An 18,598-nucleotide genomic window follows, 5' to 3' on the forward strand; every position below is an offset into this window, starting at 1 on the left:
GTAATGATGCAGTAGGCACAAATCCTGGAAGCTGTTCTGCTACATGTGCTTTTATGTTGCGTCTGGCTTAAGGCGCTGAGAGATGTCATTGGGAATGTAGTTATTTAGGCACTCGAGATTTTGGAAGTTAAGTGTTTTGTGGGCTAGTTATCAGAGGCAGGCCTGTCAAGTGTTGCCTTCCATGGAGTTACGAAGCTGCACCTTAAAACTAGTTTGGTTTTTCTTGACTTTTCTGAGGACACCAGCTCTTTGTGCCGTAGCACCTTGCAAAAGTTTTTGACCATTACTGATGATTTGTTTCCAGCTACAATTATTTGTAGTCCAGCCTCTGCCAGAGAGCAGAAAAGCATTGCTGCATGCTGATACGGTGCGAAAGACGGGGGCTTAACATAGTCCGGAGCAGGTTACGTCGCAGGGGGTTTTACGCGTTCTTCGGAGGCGCGTTGTTCTGGCCCCGTGAACGATGCGCGCCTTTTCCAGCCACGCCGCCAAAACTCTGCCTGGTGGAGACATCTGTTCGGACAAACGGTTCAGTTACGCGATTCGTCTGCGTTATTTTACAGAACTTGCTTTTTCAAAGAATGAAGATTTCTGTAGGCCCGTTCTCAGGAATGATCAGAGAGAGTGTTTTCGGAGATACTCTCTGCTGCTTATAGGGAGCTGGTTTCTGGCACTGACCCTGTACTCCTAGGCGAATGATGAAGTTCCAAAATAACTGGTTTTCTATCTTATTGGTGCAGTGTAAGCCTTAAATATTTTGGTAAGCCATGAAAACCATCTGGCTTAATATAATATGAGGTATCAAAGCTTTGCGTTAGTATCAGGTGCTCGATAATTGGTTTCACTACTGTGAAAGAAAAAACATTCTTTAACGTTGTTTGTATGAACGTGGTAACTAGTTGGTGGTTAGTACAAACATTGTATTATTAATGCCAAAGTACAGCAAATACGTTTAAGATTCTTGACGTATCGATGCACTGGGATGTGTACCTTCCCTGATACTTGTACCTTTTTTTGGTGGCATAGTTTATTCATTGTTTATTTAGCACACTGTGGTCAGAATCTGACCTAGAACCTAAAGAAAGGATTGTCAGTACTGCCGGGCTGTTTCTTTGAAGAGAAATATATAGCAGGTGCTGTTAAGAGTCAAGAGATAAAATAGGAACCAGAGTATTAAAAAAAAATGGTGTGAAATACAATTTCTTTAGCTCTTAATAAAAAAATCTGGTTTTAGAATACATTTCACACTGTAAAATATGAAGACCACAACTGCATTTAGAGGCTGATACCTGAATCTTGCTCTTTCAGGATTACACAGAAGACTATATTCAGACCGGTCCYGGGCAGCTGTACGCCCATTCTACTCGTCTCTTCGCTATAGATGGAGTTAGCGTTCCCTATACGTGGAACCATACTATCACCTATGATCCCACTAGAGGAAAAATGCCTTTCTTGGTGGAAACGCTCCATGCTTCCTCCATTACAACAGAGTACAACCCTCTAGAAGAAACTGTGGCTTTTAAAATCCATGCTTCCGTTGCAAAAGGTGATGTTCAAGTCTTTCCCAGAAATAAAACACGGGAAAGATAGTATCCTATTTTCCTAGTATTCATTACCCAATTTGCAATACCTGCTTATGGCCCTGAAAAGGGAAACACTCTGAAAGTCAGGTAACTTTATTGCAGATACTGAGACCACTGTGTYGTGTTCATACACCCATAGAATAACACGTGAAAGCTGTTGCAGTTTSCCCTTACTGTGCCCCTGCAATTCCTGTTGACGATCACAGTCTGCTTTTGCTGAGACCACTAATAGCATTGCAGTAGCTTCAGGCAGTCAACCGTCAACATTTCTCTGTTCTTCTGTAGAATTATCGGCATATACAGCAAATACGATGCTGTGCTGCAGCAGGGATTTGGGGTATTTTTTTTTAATGGGATGTTTTTAAGACTGGACATTACGAAAGTTACAGCTCTGCAGGATTGTGTGAYGTGTGCTTTTGTACATCCTGTAGATCCGAGGGATCTTCACTCGAAGGCGGCCAACTCATAGCCACAACTTGTGCTGTGGCTTGTTGTTGCTCCAGTACTAACTGTTGGCTTTTATTAACCTTTTACTTGTCTGATTTGAAAAAAAAAAATAGAAAAAATAATAGCTTTGTAGGAGGGTTTTCCATAGCAAAGAAGTCATAATAGTTCAGGAGAATGTTCTGTTACCTTTTTATGTGCTATCTAGGCTTTTCTTTATGCAATAGGACTTAACATCATTCCTATTGTAAGATTTTTTCAAATGAAATAGCTCAGGTTGGAAAATRTATGAGATATTTAGACTGCCTGTCTCAGTCTTCACCAGCTACAGTTCTAAATGAAGTGAAATGTTTTTCCCACTTGTGAGACTATGAACTCCCCATGCAGATTGAAGGTCAAAGACCTGGTCCATTTTACTTGTCTGTGCTGATAAAAGAAGGTCTACAGATGAAGCCGTGCTTATGGATAGATCTGTGCAAGCCTTTATYGAACTGAGCTGTATTTGTTGCAACAATTAATAGGCTGCTTTTCCAAAATCTCATTTTTATTGAATCATTTTTCAGAGTACAACAAGGGTAAAACACACGTGTGTTTGTGCAGTGTCTCCTACCGTGGGGTAGTTTTCCATTACAATTCATAAGTACACGCTTGTGCTCTCCTACAGCGAGTTTCCACAGTCTGTGACATTATGCTTGGTTTGTTTTGGGTTTATTTCCTTCCATCTGTCTGCAGTGAAACTGTCTKTCCTTTTTAAATAATACAGACTTTATGTAGGAGCTTTGCAGGACAGATGCAAATTGCAGGGGAAAAAAAGAAAAGCTTTGTTTGATGTTTAGAGAAAGAATTAAAATGGGAAAAGTGTGTATTTCTAACATCTAATCCCCAAGTGAAAAAGACCCTAAAAATCTGGATTTGAAAAGTTTATATTTTAGTGTCCAAATGTATGGAATCTTTTATAAATATCCAGGCTGCAATTCTGAATGGTAAAAGGATTTCTTAAAGTAATAATATGATCATATTTTCATCTACAAGTAACACACGGTTCCTTTACTTTACAGGAGATCGTAGCAATCAGTGTCCCGCTGGGTTTGGTTTGGACTCAACTGGACCTTACTGTTCAGGTAATGACATGACAAATTACCTATATACGTGTGTGTGTGTTTATGTAATCAAACACACAGCATCTGGATTACCTTTCTTTAGCGCTTTAAAGCACGCGGTACATACTTCAGAAGGAGGAAGCTCCAGTAGAGAAAAAGGTGTGYGCCTGAAGGCAGATGAAGATTTTATTTCCGTAGGCACCCAGCAAGGCCGTCCTTCCTCGGCAGCTCCGCCGCGGCGTGGGCGAGTGCAGCCATGCTGTACGCTGAGCCTGCGACTCAAGGGAGCGCGCGCGCGCGTCCTGCCCGGGGGCGGCGTGGACACCTGCCCCTGAGAAACAGATTTTTCCTGCTCGGGGGAAGGAAGTAGAAAGGAGGCTGTGAGCATTTTAGCAGTCTCCCCTAAACTGCACTGCCAAAAAAGTAGAAAAAATTGCAATCCAAAAGTGTTGTAAATACTTTCCACTTGCAACAAGACTTGCAACCAACATGAGTTCTAAAATTTAAATACAGAAAACTTAAAATAATCTTTCCAAGGTTATATAGGAAATCTAAATATAAYGCTGGAATCCATGTGCTGTGGTGTAACACAGATTTTTCAGATTTCCAGATTCTCTGGGAAAGATTGTATCTAACATTCATTAGCACAGTACTGACCTGCTCCTGCAGATGTAACTCGAGCAAAATTCCAGCGAGGCCGTATGTGTGTAGGTTTGGAAACAACTCTTAAAAGTAAGATCTTTAAATAGACACAAAAGATGTCCTGTTTGCAAATTCTAGTCTCTTGAATCTACAGCAGTGTAGATTTCTACAGGTAACAGGCAGAGGACTTCAGGGTGGTGGTGGTGGTTGCTATTATTTTAGCCAAAACTTCAGTCACGACATTGTCATGCTTCTGTCTCCCGCTCTGCAGACAGGTTCATTCCTTGCTAACTGCTTCCCCACCGTGGCAATAAGGGGTCGGCAAGGAGGTGCTCATAACCTGGTGTCGAGGCAAATGCCCCGCTGACCTGTTTCCATGAAACTGTTCAGTAGCTTGCTCTAGTCTTACCGCAGATACCTACTAGATACAGACCTCTTAGAAAGGTTTCCTTGTTTGGTGGGTTTTTTTCTTCATATATAGTTTCTTGTAAAGCCCTGTAAAGTCTCATTGGCTTTCCACATATTTCCTTCTTCTAGATGAAGACGAATGTGCCGTGCGAAATCCTTGTTCCCATGTCTGCCATAACGCCATAGGAACCTACTACTGCTCCTGTCCAAAAGGCCTCACTATAGCTGCAGATGGTAGAACATGTCAGGGTGAGATAATTACTGCCGTGGACAGCTCGGATACATGACTCAATGCTGTATTCACAAAAATCTCTATTTGCTTAAGTCACTAGGTACCCATTTTGTTAGGTCTGGGCCATTCTGTCACTATAAGAACATGATTTGTTGGTGGTATTCTTCCTATTTCATCTCTGAATATATTTAAAAGGAAGTATTCATGCTTGATCGTATTTTAAATGCCACTGAATCTGTGTTCCGTTTTGATACGGTGAGGGKTACAGCTTGCTTTTAATTACAGACATCGATGAGTGCGCGTTAGGTGGCCACAGCTGCCGTGCTGACCAGGACTGCGAGAACGCCGTAGGCTCGTACCGCTGCGTGGTCAGGTGTGGGAACGGCTTTCGGAGAACGGCGGATGGGTTTGGCTGCCAAGGTACAGCGAGGCCTTTGGCCGTTTTTGGTGTTAGCTTTTCAACAATGCTTTMTTTTMCATTTTCTTTTTWATTTTTCTTCATTACAAGTAACTTTTTAAGAGATGCATCCAACTAAGGTCTCCCATATTAACCTAGCAAGAAGGTGGGGGGGAGGTGTTTTTCCTTTTGCAGRGAGGAGGAGGGGAGGAGAGTTGAACAGGCTATTGGGTAACACTGGCCTGAAATCTTGCTTTTTGCATCTYTAGGAATAAATTAAAAACCTTACCTGAGATGAYCTAAAATTCTTGCTTTTGTGTCCCRTGTGCATTTTGTTTTACGATGGAGTGACAAAAGTATGTGTTTCTGAGTATACATCAGTAGTTCAGGARCTAGACCTCAAAGCAGAGCTTGGAATGTGGAAAAAAACCCAAAATACTGTTACGTTAATAAAGATATGGTCGTTCACAGCCGTAGTTAAGGTTTTTGTATTGTTCAACAGATGTTAACGAATGTCAAGAGTCCAACTCCTGTCATCAGCGTTGCTTCAATACTGTAGGAAGTTTCCACTGTGGTTGTGATGCAGGATACCAGCTAAAGGGCAGAAAATGCATGGGTATGGAATGAATTTGGAATTTTTATTCCCTCTTTGTAGTGGAAGTATTTTAATGTTTATTTGTTCCTACATGCAATTTGTAACCTGCAACCTCTGTGAATGAAATTCTTATTATGGATTATATCCTTAATATATATTTTTAAATTTTATCTGTAAAGCAGTTTTAAAATCTCAAGGAAAGGGGAATTGGGCAGATGTGCATGATGTGCATTCAAACTGCACAGTATAATTACAGCTGGATTACTCTACTCAGTAGAATTTCAGCATAAGGATACAATTTCATTTCCATTCTTGCTCTCCTTTGATTTGTTTTCTTAAATAAGACATAAATGAATGCAGGCAGAGTGTATGCAGACCTGATCAGTTCTGCAAAAACACCCGTGGTGGATACAAGTGCATCGACCTGTGTCCAAATGGAATGACCAAAGCAGAAAATGGAACATGTATTGGTGAGTAGGAGTCTTTATGCATTGTACAATGATCGTAAGCATTAGGGCAGTGATCAAAATTTTAAAAAATCCCCCAAACAAAAAAAAAAAACAACTTTTTTGTAATAGTCCATGTGTAGTCATTAAGATTTGCATAGCTTAAGGCACTGTCTATTTTCATTCATGGGAGCATACGTATTGTTTGACTTTTTTTTGGAATTGGAAGAAAAAAAAGGTCCCTTCCAGCACTTCTGATTTTCCATTGCTCTTAAGAAAAAAACAGTAAGGCATTTTCACCTTAATTCTAGAAATTCTTCATTGACTGGAGTCTTTTGCCTCATGTGTCAACACTTTCTAAAGAGTTTTTGTCTCAGGTGATCTGAATCAAGATTCTGAATCAAGACTGGCATATATTCTACCAAATTTTCATTTCTTTTTTAATGGGGTTGACAAGAATGGGATATGACGAGAAAATGTATTATATCTCTTTGGAGGGATTAGCTGGTGGAACTGGAAAGCTCAATTCAAAAGTTAGAAAAATTAATGGAAGAAGTTTGTGTAAATGTCATTCAGTTGAAAGATTTATCTGTGCATTTGCTTACRATCTATCCTATGTAACTGTTACAGAGTAGTGCCTAATCATGCTATCGGATGAGAAATGTATATGGTCAGAAGCCAAATGTATCTAGAGGGCCAAATGCACCTGTGGTTTACCAGCATTCACTACASTTTAGAGCTCTAATTACTTTAAAGAAAAATCTGACGAACTTCCTCTTGCCCGTTTTGCTTGCAGACATTGATGAATGCAGGGATGGAACCCATCAGTGCCGATACAACCAGATTTGTGAGAATACACGAGGCAGTTACCGCTGCGTGTGTCCAAGAGGGTACCGATCCCAGGCGGTTGGAAGACCTTGTGTGGGTAAGTTGGCAGATCGCATTAGTATTGCATATTCTCTGTTGCCGGTTTTGGCTGTGCTTTCCGCTGTAACATGCTCGAAGATGTTGCCCCTCCTTAAGTCTATGCTATTAGACAATTTTGCTTTGAATGCCTCATATTCCCCAYCTTTAAACAAAGTATCTCATTTAAAACCAAACAACAGACGTAAATGACTCCACACTGAGGCTGTTACACAACCATACTTTGAAACCAAACTGCATGAACACTGAGGGAGCAGTAATACCCTAGGTGGCAAKATACTGCTCAGCAAGAGAAAGCCTGAATTTAGAAAAAACAGGTCAGATTTGTTAGCTCATTGGACTGTGAAAGGTGGTTGACTACAAACTCAGACTAGATTGCATGATTCATATGTAAGGCCAGTCAAGYGCAGGGAGTGATACGGATTTCCCTAAAGGAGAACAGCCGAAGTGCTGTGCAAGAGGCACAGTACACCCCAAACGCACCTCTGCAAGTGACTGGCACGAATGCACTTACCCACCCGCTGAAATAGCAGAGGGTGTTCCCAGTACAGGTRGAGCAAGGGAARCTGGTACGAGTTTATCACTCCACCCTCCCGTCCGGTCTGGGTGGATCACACCAGGCAGGGGGAAGCCCCACAGTCGCTGGATTATTGACCATGTGGTCAGTCCCCCACGCTACATCTAACATTTCTGTGTTAGCACGTGCAGCCCTTTCCCCCGCGCACGCGTGCTTAGCTTTTGGAGAGCACTCTCGTAGCTCTAACACTGRTATTACAGGAGAGATTATTTATGGTAGCATGTCAGCACGAGTGTGTAAAACACGTCCCCTGGCATGTCATAGACATCAGGATGGTACTAAAATCGTTTTGATTCATGCTTTATGTGGGATATTTGAAATAAAATAGCTGATTCACCCTGAGAAGAATGATTTATAAATGTTGGTATATCACGCTTTGGTTTAGTGGATTTCAGTTGCTATCATGTGTCATATCAGAGGTGTTCAGCCATAGTGACTTCTTCGAGGTTAGATTTTGTAAGTGATAAATAGCTGCTTTGGAGTATAATTTTTTTTCTTCTTTTTCTTTTTAAAGTATCTAAGATTTTGAACTATCAAAGCCAGGAATGTCTGTCYTTTTTTAAGATTAAATTGCAGTACAACACTGTTTGGCTGTAGACCAAGACATTGCTTCTGCCARCTGCCTCCCTGCTGAAATAAAATTGATTCCAGACTCCTTAAAATATATTACAATCATTTAAATTTTTGACAGCAATGAGCTGAACAAAGCCTAGGGCCACAGATTTTCACAGAAAGCCAGCAGACACCCTAAGGCTGTCTGCTGAGAGAGGAATATTGAAAGCTCCCTATTCACTTCAAGTTTGACCTTTATGCTCCTTTGAATTTTTACCTGCTTTAAAACATTTGTATTTAAAATATAGGTGTATCAAAAATGTTAGCTCACGTGTGTTAGTAAAATGCAGTTTTATTTTAAATGGTTACAGTGAACACACGGAAAAGTAAAAGTATAAGTAGGACCCCAGACTGAAACAGAAGATTGGAGCTTTGCTCCGCCTGTGCCACTGTCACCCTGTGCACACAAGTCCTGTGTGCCACAGTGCCCTGTCTCTTAAAGGAGGACAAGGTGCCTGTCCGTCCTCACAACATCCACACCAATCTGCGCGTGCCCATTTAACTAAACTACAGTATTTCCATCTATTAAACATTTCAACATTCCATAGCATAGGTGTGTTTTTAACACACTACACACGTAAGGCTATCTAGAATTTAAACTCAAATCACATTTTTCAAATACAATCTGAAAATTTAGGTATTTTAGACTTTCAAAATCACTTCTCTTGTTCTTGTATTTATTGAATATTTACGCTGTATAATCAAAGGAATGCCGTCCAGTGGATGCTGCAGGTAACCACTGATCACTTTTCAGTCACAAGCACGTAATGCACATGGCTTGCTGCTGTGTCCTGTGGGCTGCTCCTACAAAACAAATGGCTGCAACATTCACCTGCTTTCTTTCAGTATTTGTGTAGGAGTCTTATATTGCTTTTCTGTAACTTGTTAAAAAGAGACGAGTTGTTCTAAAGACCAGATTTAGTGCAGGTACTTACTGTCTGTGTTATGCAGGTGACAAACGTTAAACCCAGCAGCGAGAAAGTAGTTGAGTGCTAAGGAAATACTGTATTTCAGTATTCTGTTACGTATATATGAGTAGTAACTTCTTCATCGTAAGCACACAATGAAGGAATATAAACTAAAAGTCATATTTGTTCTTGCCTCATTAAAAGAAAATTCTCAAAGTGTAATATTATCATAATACTGTGAACAGAAATGATATTTTAAATAATATATGATGTTTCAGTTATGTGTTTGTGAAATAACAAATAGAAAATACTGCAAGTTGTGCAGATTGCATCACTGCTCTGCTCTTCTAATTCCTACAATAATTATTCCTGTTTTAGTCTGGATTTCCAGCTCTCAAAAGGTTAAATTCTTAATACTAAACAATTTTAAAATATTTAACAATATAAAATATTTAATAGTTAAAAAAAATGCAGTCTAGCATTTTTACTAGCTTAACAGCATAACTTTTAACAAAGTGGTACCATCCATTTGTATCTCAGAGAATTACAGATTATTTTAACATTAGTTTAAGGGCATTTTACAGTAATAATATTAAAAATACATGCTTTCTATTAAAATAAAATAATTAAACCCTTATTAACTCACCATTAAAATAACCTTTAAATACTGGATGCTTCTAGAAGGACAGGCTTATATTTATACCAACTGTAGATGATTTGTTATGTATCTTATTATCAGTTATTTCTGTTATTTCCAAAGAAGTGGTGCATTCCTATCTGGAATTAGCCATCTTTTTCTTTGGTTTTTTTTTTGTTTTTTTTTTTTTTAGTAAAGAAAGCAAGCAAATTTGAAAACAAATGCTCTATATGTCAGATTTTCAGAATGGAGCGTTCCTTTTTTTTCTCGTGCCAGAGCGGGTGTGGAGAACGGCCGCCTCTCTCCGTGCGGGAGAGGTGCTGGAGCAAGGCGCCCCTGCTCGCAGGCTCCCCTCTGCCGATGCAAGTTCTTTGCACAATTTGCAGGGGAAACTGAACTGGGAGAGGACACCCGAGGCAAACGACTATTTCTGAATTCTTCCAAAGCGAATTAATATTTACCACTAGATCTCCAAACTTTCATAGCTGGAACGGCTGCTAACAGCAAAGTTTGGAGCRTACCCAGGCTCTTCCCTCGCAGCCCTGCGACGCGACGCAGGGTGCAGTAACTGCATCGGTGCTCTTCAAGCCTCCCTCAGAGCCAGTTTGAAAGAATTTCCAACCCTGTCCTCCTCAGGAGCGCTCTGGGTTGAGACCTTTCTCCTCCTTGTAACAAGAGCCGGACAGCTTCCCCCACTGATCTCTGGAGCACTTAAGGGAAAAAGATCAGTGATTATTCAAGAAGTAACRGACAGCTTAGGCTCCTTGGGTAAACTTACTTTTCCTTCTGGTAACTCAGATCCCTGCACGAACTGCTCAGCCAGTCTGCAGTATTCACACAGCTCCATTTCTGCAAAAACAGACGAGTAGACTCAGATCCCCTCTTCGTAGTCATATCTTACCTTTAATAAGACTCTTCTGATTTTCGAGGTGAGCCTTTCAGTGGAGTTTTTGTCTTAGGTGAGCACAGTTTTATGGGGAAAATAAAGGTATATTACTRTTATTATCCAAGACAGAATAAATTGCCTACTTGGTTTTGGGTTGTCCATATTATTACCTTCAGGAACTCACTTATGTCCTYAGTTTTGTTCCACAGACTGAGATATATATATATATGTATATATATATACACATATAGTTATGTGTTGTTGTTGTTGTTTTTTTTCTCCTTTCCACATGGTTTGTTGCTCTGGATCATGTCACATGAGCAGACATTAATGAATGTGAACAAGTGCCTAAGCCCTGTGCATTTCAATGCGCCAACACCCCCGGCAGCTTCAAGTGTATCTGTCCACCTGGACAACATTTATTAGGTGATGGGAAATCTTGCGCTGGATTGGAGAGATTGCCCAATTATGGTGCCTATTTCAATAGCTATAACTATGCTCAATTCTCCCCTGTGAGAGACAACTATCAACCTCAACAATATTACAGGCACTCCTCAAATCTCTACAGCTCCTTCTCAGAGTATAGAAACAGCAGAATACCTTTCTCCAGGACTAGAAGGAACATTAGAGAAACATGTCCTGAAGGCTATGAGGCAAGAAATGCCAGATGTGTAGGTAAATGTCAGCCATATCTATGCAATTCTCTTGTCTTTTAGTCCTTATTCTTAGGTTACTTATATGCTTCACGCTGCCTATGGTTTGAAGTGCTGTATTTTTTTCRTATTGCCGTAGTGAATATTCAGTGAGTTTTGCATGTTTTTCTTTTCCTGAACAAGTCGTATCAAAAATGTTTTCAAACCTCCTCCTCGAACCCTCATGTTTTAATTATGCCAAATGTTATATATTAGCAAATGACTCTGTTTTGTTTTGTTTTGTTTCTCCTGATTAAGGTAGCTCACCTGTGTAAATTTTTCATCCTTTAAACAACATCAGGAGTCAGTCCAGTCCTGGGGCCTTTGCTTCCGTCACACTGCCATTGGTGGTGATGATAATCTGGTTCAAAAAGGTTTTGGAACAGGGATTTCATAATTGAGCATGCTAGAAACAGTGACAGCCCTGATCCAGGAAGGTTTGTTACAGCCACATAGGCAATATAAGCAACAGCTTTTAAATTACCTGTACCTTATGACACGCAGCACGTTGCTCCCTTGTAATTCATTGACCTTGTGAAGAYTGGATATATGGAAGCAGTCATGCAAATGGCAGTGTGGCCTTTTCTTCATCCTTCACGAGGAGACCAGAGTAGTTACGGTAATGGGCAAGCTAGAAGAAGCTAAGAAATTTTAAAAACTCTGTTGCTCAAAAGATAAAAATTTCAGGTTCTTTATCATGAGGCAAGTGCTAGCAGCAATGGTTACAGATTGCCAGCTCTAAAACTGCTAGTTTAGAGCCCAAAACGGGAGGACAAGCGTAGGCTCCCTTGAGGGTGTTTTATTCCCCTGCCATGGAGAGCTGAAGCAGCTTAGGGAGCCGAGGGGGCACCACCGGCCCCAGAGCCGGAGCTCCCGGYGGGGTTCCTAAAGCAACGGCAGAAGTGATGCTTTAGCAAACGTGCCTGAAGTTAACGCATCTGCCAAAGACACGTCCCAGGAGGAGCGACAGTCCTCCAGCATAAATACGGTGAGCTGCAGATAGATTCTAAAAATTATTGCTAATAATAGTTATAATGTTGAAAATATGAAAGTGTTAGTAAGTTATAGCTAGACAGGCATTAAACTAACCTTGTATTTACATTACAGTGACAATTCAGTGACTGACTTATAAGTACAGTTTGTTATGGCTCTAGCATTTAATTGAAAGACAGATTTCAGTTTAACCTGAAATCTCAGGTTAAATATTCTCAAATGACAGTTTATCGGTGGTAACTCTGTTCCTTAGAGCCTCACCCCAGCTTTCAGTCTGAGTTAGTAAATATTATTATATGCCTGTTTCACTGGAATGAACATCTTGATTTTAAAATTGCTCTTTAGTATAAAAGCATGTACAAATTATGTTTCTTTTCTTTTTTAAGAGGGTTCTTCCAACAGACAACCATCAGGATTTGCTAACGAAGCACACCCTAAATTTCTACAGTCATGTCTGTCTGTCTGTCTCATTTTTTTGTTTGTATTATCTAACGCCGTCTGTGTGACTCAGAGAGGGAGGCGAAGACCGTCCTTCCCTGCTTTAATCATTCAAGTCTTCACTCATGTACTTGAAGCCAACTTGAGTAAGGGCTCTCTTACGCTCCCGAACTGGGCAGACGTTTCAGAGGAAATCATAACGATACATGGTCTGTGACTAAATGTCTTCAGTCTACTTTGACAATACTAAATAATTGGTTTGGTCCTGCGGTGTTTCAGAGGCAGGTTTTAAAAGTTAAGAGCATTTATTGATAATCTCTGCAGCTGCTGAGCTTAATTCATCTCCATGGCATAAGAAAAATTAGTTTGAAAGGAAAAGAGTTTTGCCAGAGGAGGGATTAACTGTAAGAACAACTCTTCCAGGTGAAGGTTCCTTCTGAAGAGCTGATCTGGGCATTTCTTAAATATATTGTCTAAAACCTTATTTTCAGGAAGCTTGCTTTTGAGGCAAGACTATTTGTATAGCCTTTGCAGATTTGTATAGGTTGCTTGCTCTATRTATTACAGCACTGGTCTGTCCAGCTAGAATATATATTATGGCTGCTATCAAAAGAGGTGAAGATCCCCTCAAAACTGGGTTTAAGTATTAAAAAAATTATAGTATAATAATTATAAATTATAATAGAACAGGTAAGTTGTGAAAGAATTTGCTAGTCTTTTGCCTTCAACCCCATTAGAAAAACAGATCTCCACAATTTTTGACCACCTCTGTCCATACAGTTTATGTAAGTAAGTGGCTGGGAGGGGAATTTTGGGGTCCAAAACACTAGATTTTAGTACTAGATTCAAGTAATCCGTATGCTCATGTTTCTCATGTTTCTTTTCCACAGATATTGATGAATGTGAAAACAGAGATACCTGTCAGCATGAATGCAGAAACACTCTAGGAAGTTACCAGTGTACTTGCCCATCTGGTTATCGTCTTACGCCCAATGGCAAAACCTGTCAAGGTACAGAAATCTCATTTAATGCTCAGACATACAAGTCATATTCTGTGTATATATATGCCACCCCTTTGAATCTGCTTTATGAGATACAGGCATTCAAAATCTCAGTTCTCAAAAGTTTTTGTATTGCATAGTTTGATTTAGCACTTTGTAAAACTACCAGCAAATTAGACAACTGCAATTTCTTATTTTTTGAAGTGTGACCTTATATTATATATCTAACTCCAAGTATGGCCTTTCACTGCAAGTAGACAGCAGCTGTAGGGCAATATAATCCTTGACCTGCCTTATGAAGAAAGGTACTGTCAGATTTACTGATCCACAAAACCATTCTCAACTAACTAGTCTCCGTTGAGAAGGTGGTTGTGGTTTATGTTGCTGTCCAGGTTTTGTAAGGCATCTAACACAACAGGCCTCCTGCATGATAATAAAATACCGATGATTGATAAGAAGTTCATGTTACTGGAACTAGTAGCTCCACTGTCTGAAATAGGAAGACAAGAAAATTATTTGTGTGTAGAAGTCCATACTATAGCCTGACCAGACTTTATTGATCCAGCCAATGTTTAACTCTGTCAGATTCATCTCAATGCCAGCACCTGATTATTTCCATGTCTTTACATTCAGATATTGATGAGTGCCTTGAACAGAATATCCATTGTGGATCAAATCAGATGTGTTTTAACATGCGAGGAAGCTACCAGTGCATAGACACGCCTTGTCCACCAAACTACCAGCGAGACCCTCTTTCTGGGTATGTTTTATTTTCAACCTTGTGGGGGTCTTGTTTTCCCCCCATTTTGGGGTTCTTAATCTGTATTCCTCAGAAGTTTTTTCTGAGTTTGACAGACAACAGTAATSTGGTCATGCTGCCATAAGGTAACGCGTTGAGCTCAGTGTTGCGGTACGTTTATAGACAAGCAGTACTACGTGTTCATGAGCAACAGGACTAGAAAGCAGTGGGCCCAGACAAGCTACCTGGCTGTCCGTACCATGCAGAATTATACAGAACTATACGGCTAATTAGAATGGAAAAAGCATGCAAGCATTGCCCTGCCAAATGAACCCAGGCAGGCAGCTTGTGGGGTTCTTTCTGCTGATTCAGATTCACTTCACTTGCCAGTTATGGGGCTGCTTTTGCATCTAAGTTCTCTAATTTACTTCTCCGAAGGCCTAGCTTGCCATCGCCTCAAAAGCATTTAAAATACAATTTTTAGTCATGAAAATAACACAACAGTTAATGGTAAGTTTTGTTTTTCAAATTACTCAAATTTCTCCTTGTTCTAGGAAAAAAAAAAGTTAATTTAATTTATCCAGGTAAATAGCTCATTTCATAGCACAATCCATCTTTTGTGATCAGTCTAAACTGGAATGACATTTAACCTGAAATGTTAATTTTTCTGACCTCTATTACCAGTGAGTGGCAAGGCTAACAGAGGCAATGATGTATTTTGACTTTTGATTGATGGAAGTAAAATTTCCTCCGCCTTTCTTTTTTTTAATTCCAAGTTCTTTACTTTGTGATCTAACACATACACAACATCAAGTGGAGCTGCCAATACATTTTAATCCAGTCTTTTTTTTTCTCTAATATTTAAGAGCGTGGTCATTAAAAAAAAAAGTACCATTTGTCATTGAAGTCAGTTTCTCTCTCTTACCTCTTAGAGCTTTCTAATTTCCCCCTTTCTTCAGGGAAAAAAAATGGAACATTAAACTCGGCTGCAGTGTTAAAGGAACAATGCATAGGGAATACACAAGCTTGTTTTTCCAGAGAACTCTAAATTTGCACATAGCACCAGGATAAATGAGGGAAGAGTTTAGCCTTTAAGTCACATTCCTCTCCTGTGCTGTGTCATGCCTTCTCCCTTGCTTAAAGTTTTCTTCTTATTTCTAGGTTCTGTCTCAAAAATTGCCCGGCCAACGATCTGGAATGTGCCCTTAGCACCTACGCCTTGGAGTACAAACTCGTTTCCCTCCCCTTCGGCATAGCTGCCAATCAGGATTTAATCCGGCTGGTTGCCTACACTCAAGATCAAGTCATGCATCCCCGAACAACATTCTTGATGGCAGATGAGGACCCTGCAATCCCGTTTGCCCTCCGAGATGAGAACTTAAAGGGAGTTGTGTTTACCACCAGGCCGCTGCGAGAGCCGAAGACGTACCGCATGAGAGTCAGGGCCTTGTCCTACAGCGTTGATGGAAATATTGAGTATCAGACAACTTTCATTGTTTATATCGCTGTGTCAGCCTATCCCTATTAAACACCGAAACCACTCGACAGTTATCGCAGTATTTTAGCCACATTCCTAAGTGCCAGTGGGTATTACCACTTTCAGACTGATTCTACTGCCTGCCAGACGGTTGTGAACCACACAGCCCGGAAACGGTGCTACGCTCTTTGCTTTTTTTTGTCCCTGAGACTGCCAGTATATTCCCATTATTCCAATTCAAGAAAGAAAATCCATGGCTTCGAGGACCACTTGCTGTATTTATTACACTGGAGTAGTCATTTTCCACAGATTGTTCTGAAAACCAGCAGAACAAGTCAAAGTATGAGCTGAAGTACTAGTAGTCAAAGCAGTGAGCAGGAGCAGCCTCTGTGTAGGAGCAACTAAACAAAAGCCTAACCAGAAAAAATGGCCATTTTTAGTGGTCTGCGAATTTAAAGTTGCTAAGTAAGTGTGTTTTACAATTTCTTTATCTATTAATTTTTTTCTTACCAAATACCCGATAGAATTAGGGCTGTACATATATTATCTGTCGTRGTCAAAAAAGAAATACCACTTTACTTAGCTCACAGATGATAGTAGTAAAGTTGGTTTTCAGCTGAAGCCACAAAAGTAGAAATTGGAATTGGTTCATTTGATTTCTCTGTAAGTTTAGGCATTGTTTGAAAAACCACCAACATGGCTACTTCTGCTTTGTATGGCAGATATTTTATAATTTTTTTTTCTTTTTTCTTTTCTTTTTTTTTTCTTTTCTTTTCTTTTCTTTTCTTTTTTTTTTTACTCTGACATTCTGGTATAGCCATTTATTTAGCTTGAAACCATATCGATTTCAGTACTCCTAACCCAGTTAAAATGTTTTGGGTTTTTATTTTGTTTTGTTTGGGGTTTTTTGCAAATTGAACATTTTTTTCCAAAGATGTAGTAATTTCGGTTCAGTAATGTCAATACACTGTACACAAGTAATTTTGCCAAGATGTATTCTATTTTTATGAAAGTGTATATATGTTTTTTCCTATGTGTATTTTCTATGCAGTATCTTAAGTGTTTTACAATTAAGTTTTCATGAAAGGACAGTGTCAATACATTGAAAATAATCGAAATAAAGGTTCTCATTGCCTTTTGAGATTGCCACAAGATTTATCATTAAAAAAAATTCTTTCCCAGGTGTAAGACAGACACTTACCTTTAGTTCCAGTCCAAAACGCGGCAGTAGCATGGCTGGCAAACTGCTGATCCTCTTGCAAAGATGAAGCAAAGTCTCCAGCTCACTGAGCTCTGAGCAATTGGCTTCCCCCTGCCTTCAGTTAAGGGAAAAAAAAAAAAAAAAAAAAAAAAGAAAAAAAAAAAAAAAAAAAAAGGTTGGAGGGACTATTGCACTTATTCTTGTTTTATCCAGACTTCACTCACCAGGAAATATTTTATTTCCTCAGAGCAGAGAGATTTTGCTAAGAGTTAATTAAGGTTTTGTTGCACATACATAAAGGTCACATTTATTCATGGCTTTACCTACTGCCAAACATGAAATCTGCTTCTGCAATTCCCGTGCATTTAAACAAAACTCAGCAGAAAGGCACGAAGGGTTGAGTGCTCTGGGACTCTCCCGGCCGCGCTGGTAACGGGTTGTGGAGCTGGCCGGCGACGTGGAGCCCCCAGCACCCCGCCGCAGGGGGCTGCGCCTTACGCTGACGTTTCTGCGTTGCCGCATCTGGGTGCGAGGAGAGGGACGACGACGACTCGCGTCACTGACATCGAACGGCCCTGACGATGCCCGTCGCTGAAAGCAGCCGGTTCGCGGCAGGGCCAGCTGGCTGCACGCTGCAATGCGCCTGTCGCTAGAGACTGTTCATAACACTGAAAATAATAAAGTCCTACCAGTTTTCCTCCTGCTTTACATTTCCTTTAATTTGGCCAGGACTGTCTCACTTCTTGTAATGGGAAAACAAGGACACTTTAAAAGCATTTTGTTGGTCTTTATATGCATGGTACAGTAACAGGCTTCAGACAAAACAGATTTGGGTTTTTGGAACCCTACCTTTAAAGAAACAGAAAGCAATTTAGGAAGAGCAGGAGAGGGGGAAAGAAAAAAAAAAAGCCAGATAGAACAAGCATAGGTAGTGATCTCATTCCCCCCCCCCCCCTTTTTTTTTTAAGGGCCAATAGTCACACTGAAACTGGTGGTCCAGGTGGAGCATCCTTCCCCCAAGAGGCAGTGGGAAGAAAAAGAAACTGTTTCTCCTGTGATGGTTTTGGGGGGGGGGGGGGGGGGGGGAGAATGGAGAGCAGAGTCAACAAATGACAATAAAGGCATTAGAAAAACTTCAAGGCAAGTTTACCGAGTCTTTAAGGCTTAGGCACTTACTTACTTACCAGCTGGCCATCACTTGCTTAAACATTTGAGGGCTTTTTCTATGTCATAAGTTCGCAGTGAGGAGTTTTGCTACAAGAGAAAAAGTTAAATAATCAATCACACTCACATTAGAGTTACCGAACAAATAGTGCTAATGCAGGCTTAACGCCGCCGCCGCCCGCCGCGAACTATCTGGCCCTGTTCGTAACTAACTACTTGAAAAGTCTGCCGCTGCTTACTAAATTATAAAGTGCTTTGAGACGCATGATGCAAAGGAGTTGTTTGTGCACATGCATGTACATGCCCACATAAAATGGTTTCAGGCTAAAGCTTTATTTTAAAAGGCGCCTGAGAAGGACGTGTTCCACTGTATATATTACTAACTTACTTAAGCAAAGGTTAGCAAAGCCCTGTCCTTGCAATTTTTTTTTTTTTTTTTTTTTTTTGCATAAGGAAGGGAGACCACCACACGGGCTTTCAGTGCCGCAGCCGTAGGCCTGCG

The 18,598-nt window shown here is 40.3% G+C and overlaps 1 protein-coding gene across 2 annotated transcripts in view; it reads left to right on the forward strand.

Moving 5' to 3' along the window:
• HMCN1 (hemicentin 1) overlaps positions 1–17,057 on the forward strand; it is a 184,698-nt gene extending 167,641 nt beyond the window's left edge. The window contains exons 97-107 of one of the 2 annotated variants that reach the window (XM_085315669.1): positions 1,309–1,546; positions 3,086–3,148; positions 4,307–4,426; positions 4,695–4,829; positions 5,309–5,422; positions 5,746–5,871; positions 6,644–6,772; positions 10,716–11,066; positions 13,405–13,524; positions 14,149–14,275; positions 15,416–17,057. In XM_085315669.1, the coding sequence (XP_085171795.1) occupies positions 1,309–1,546; positions 3,086–3,148; positions 4,307–4,426; positions 4,695–4,829; positions 5,309–5,422; positions 5,746–5,871; positions 6,644–6,772; positions 10,716–11,066; positions 13,405–13,524; positions 14,149–14,275; positions 15,416–15,782 (1,890 nt within the window). In that variant the 3' untranslated portion in view covers positions 15,783–17,057. The remainder of the gene's footprint in view (positions 1–1,308; positions 1,547–3,085; positions 3,149–4,306; positions 4,427–4,694; positions 4,830–5,308; positions 5,423–5,745; positions 5,872–6,643; positions 6,773–10,715; positions 11,067–13,404; positions 13,525–14,148; positions 14,276–15,415) is intronic. The other variant, XM_085315668.1, reaches the window with a different exon arrangement.
• Positions 17,058–18,598: the final 1,541 nt, after the last annotated feature.

This window comes from Rhea americana, unplaced genomic scaffold, assembly GCF_003343005.1.
Source record: "Rhea americana isolate MKP2758 unplaced genomic scaffold, rheAme1 scaffold_434, whole genome shotgun sequence".
Classification (NCBI taxonomy): domain Eukaryota; kingdom Metazoa; phylum Chordata; class Aves; order Rheiformes; family Rheidae; genus Rhea; species Rhea americana.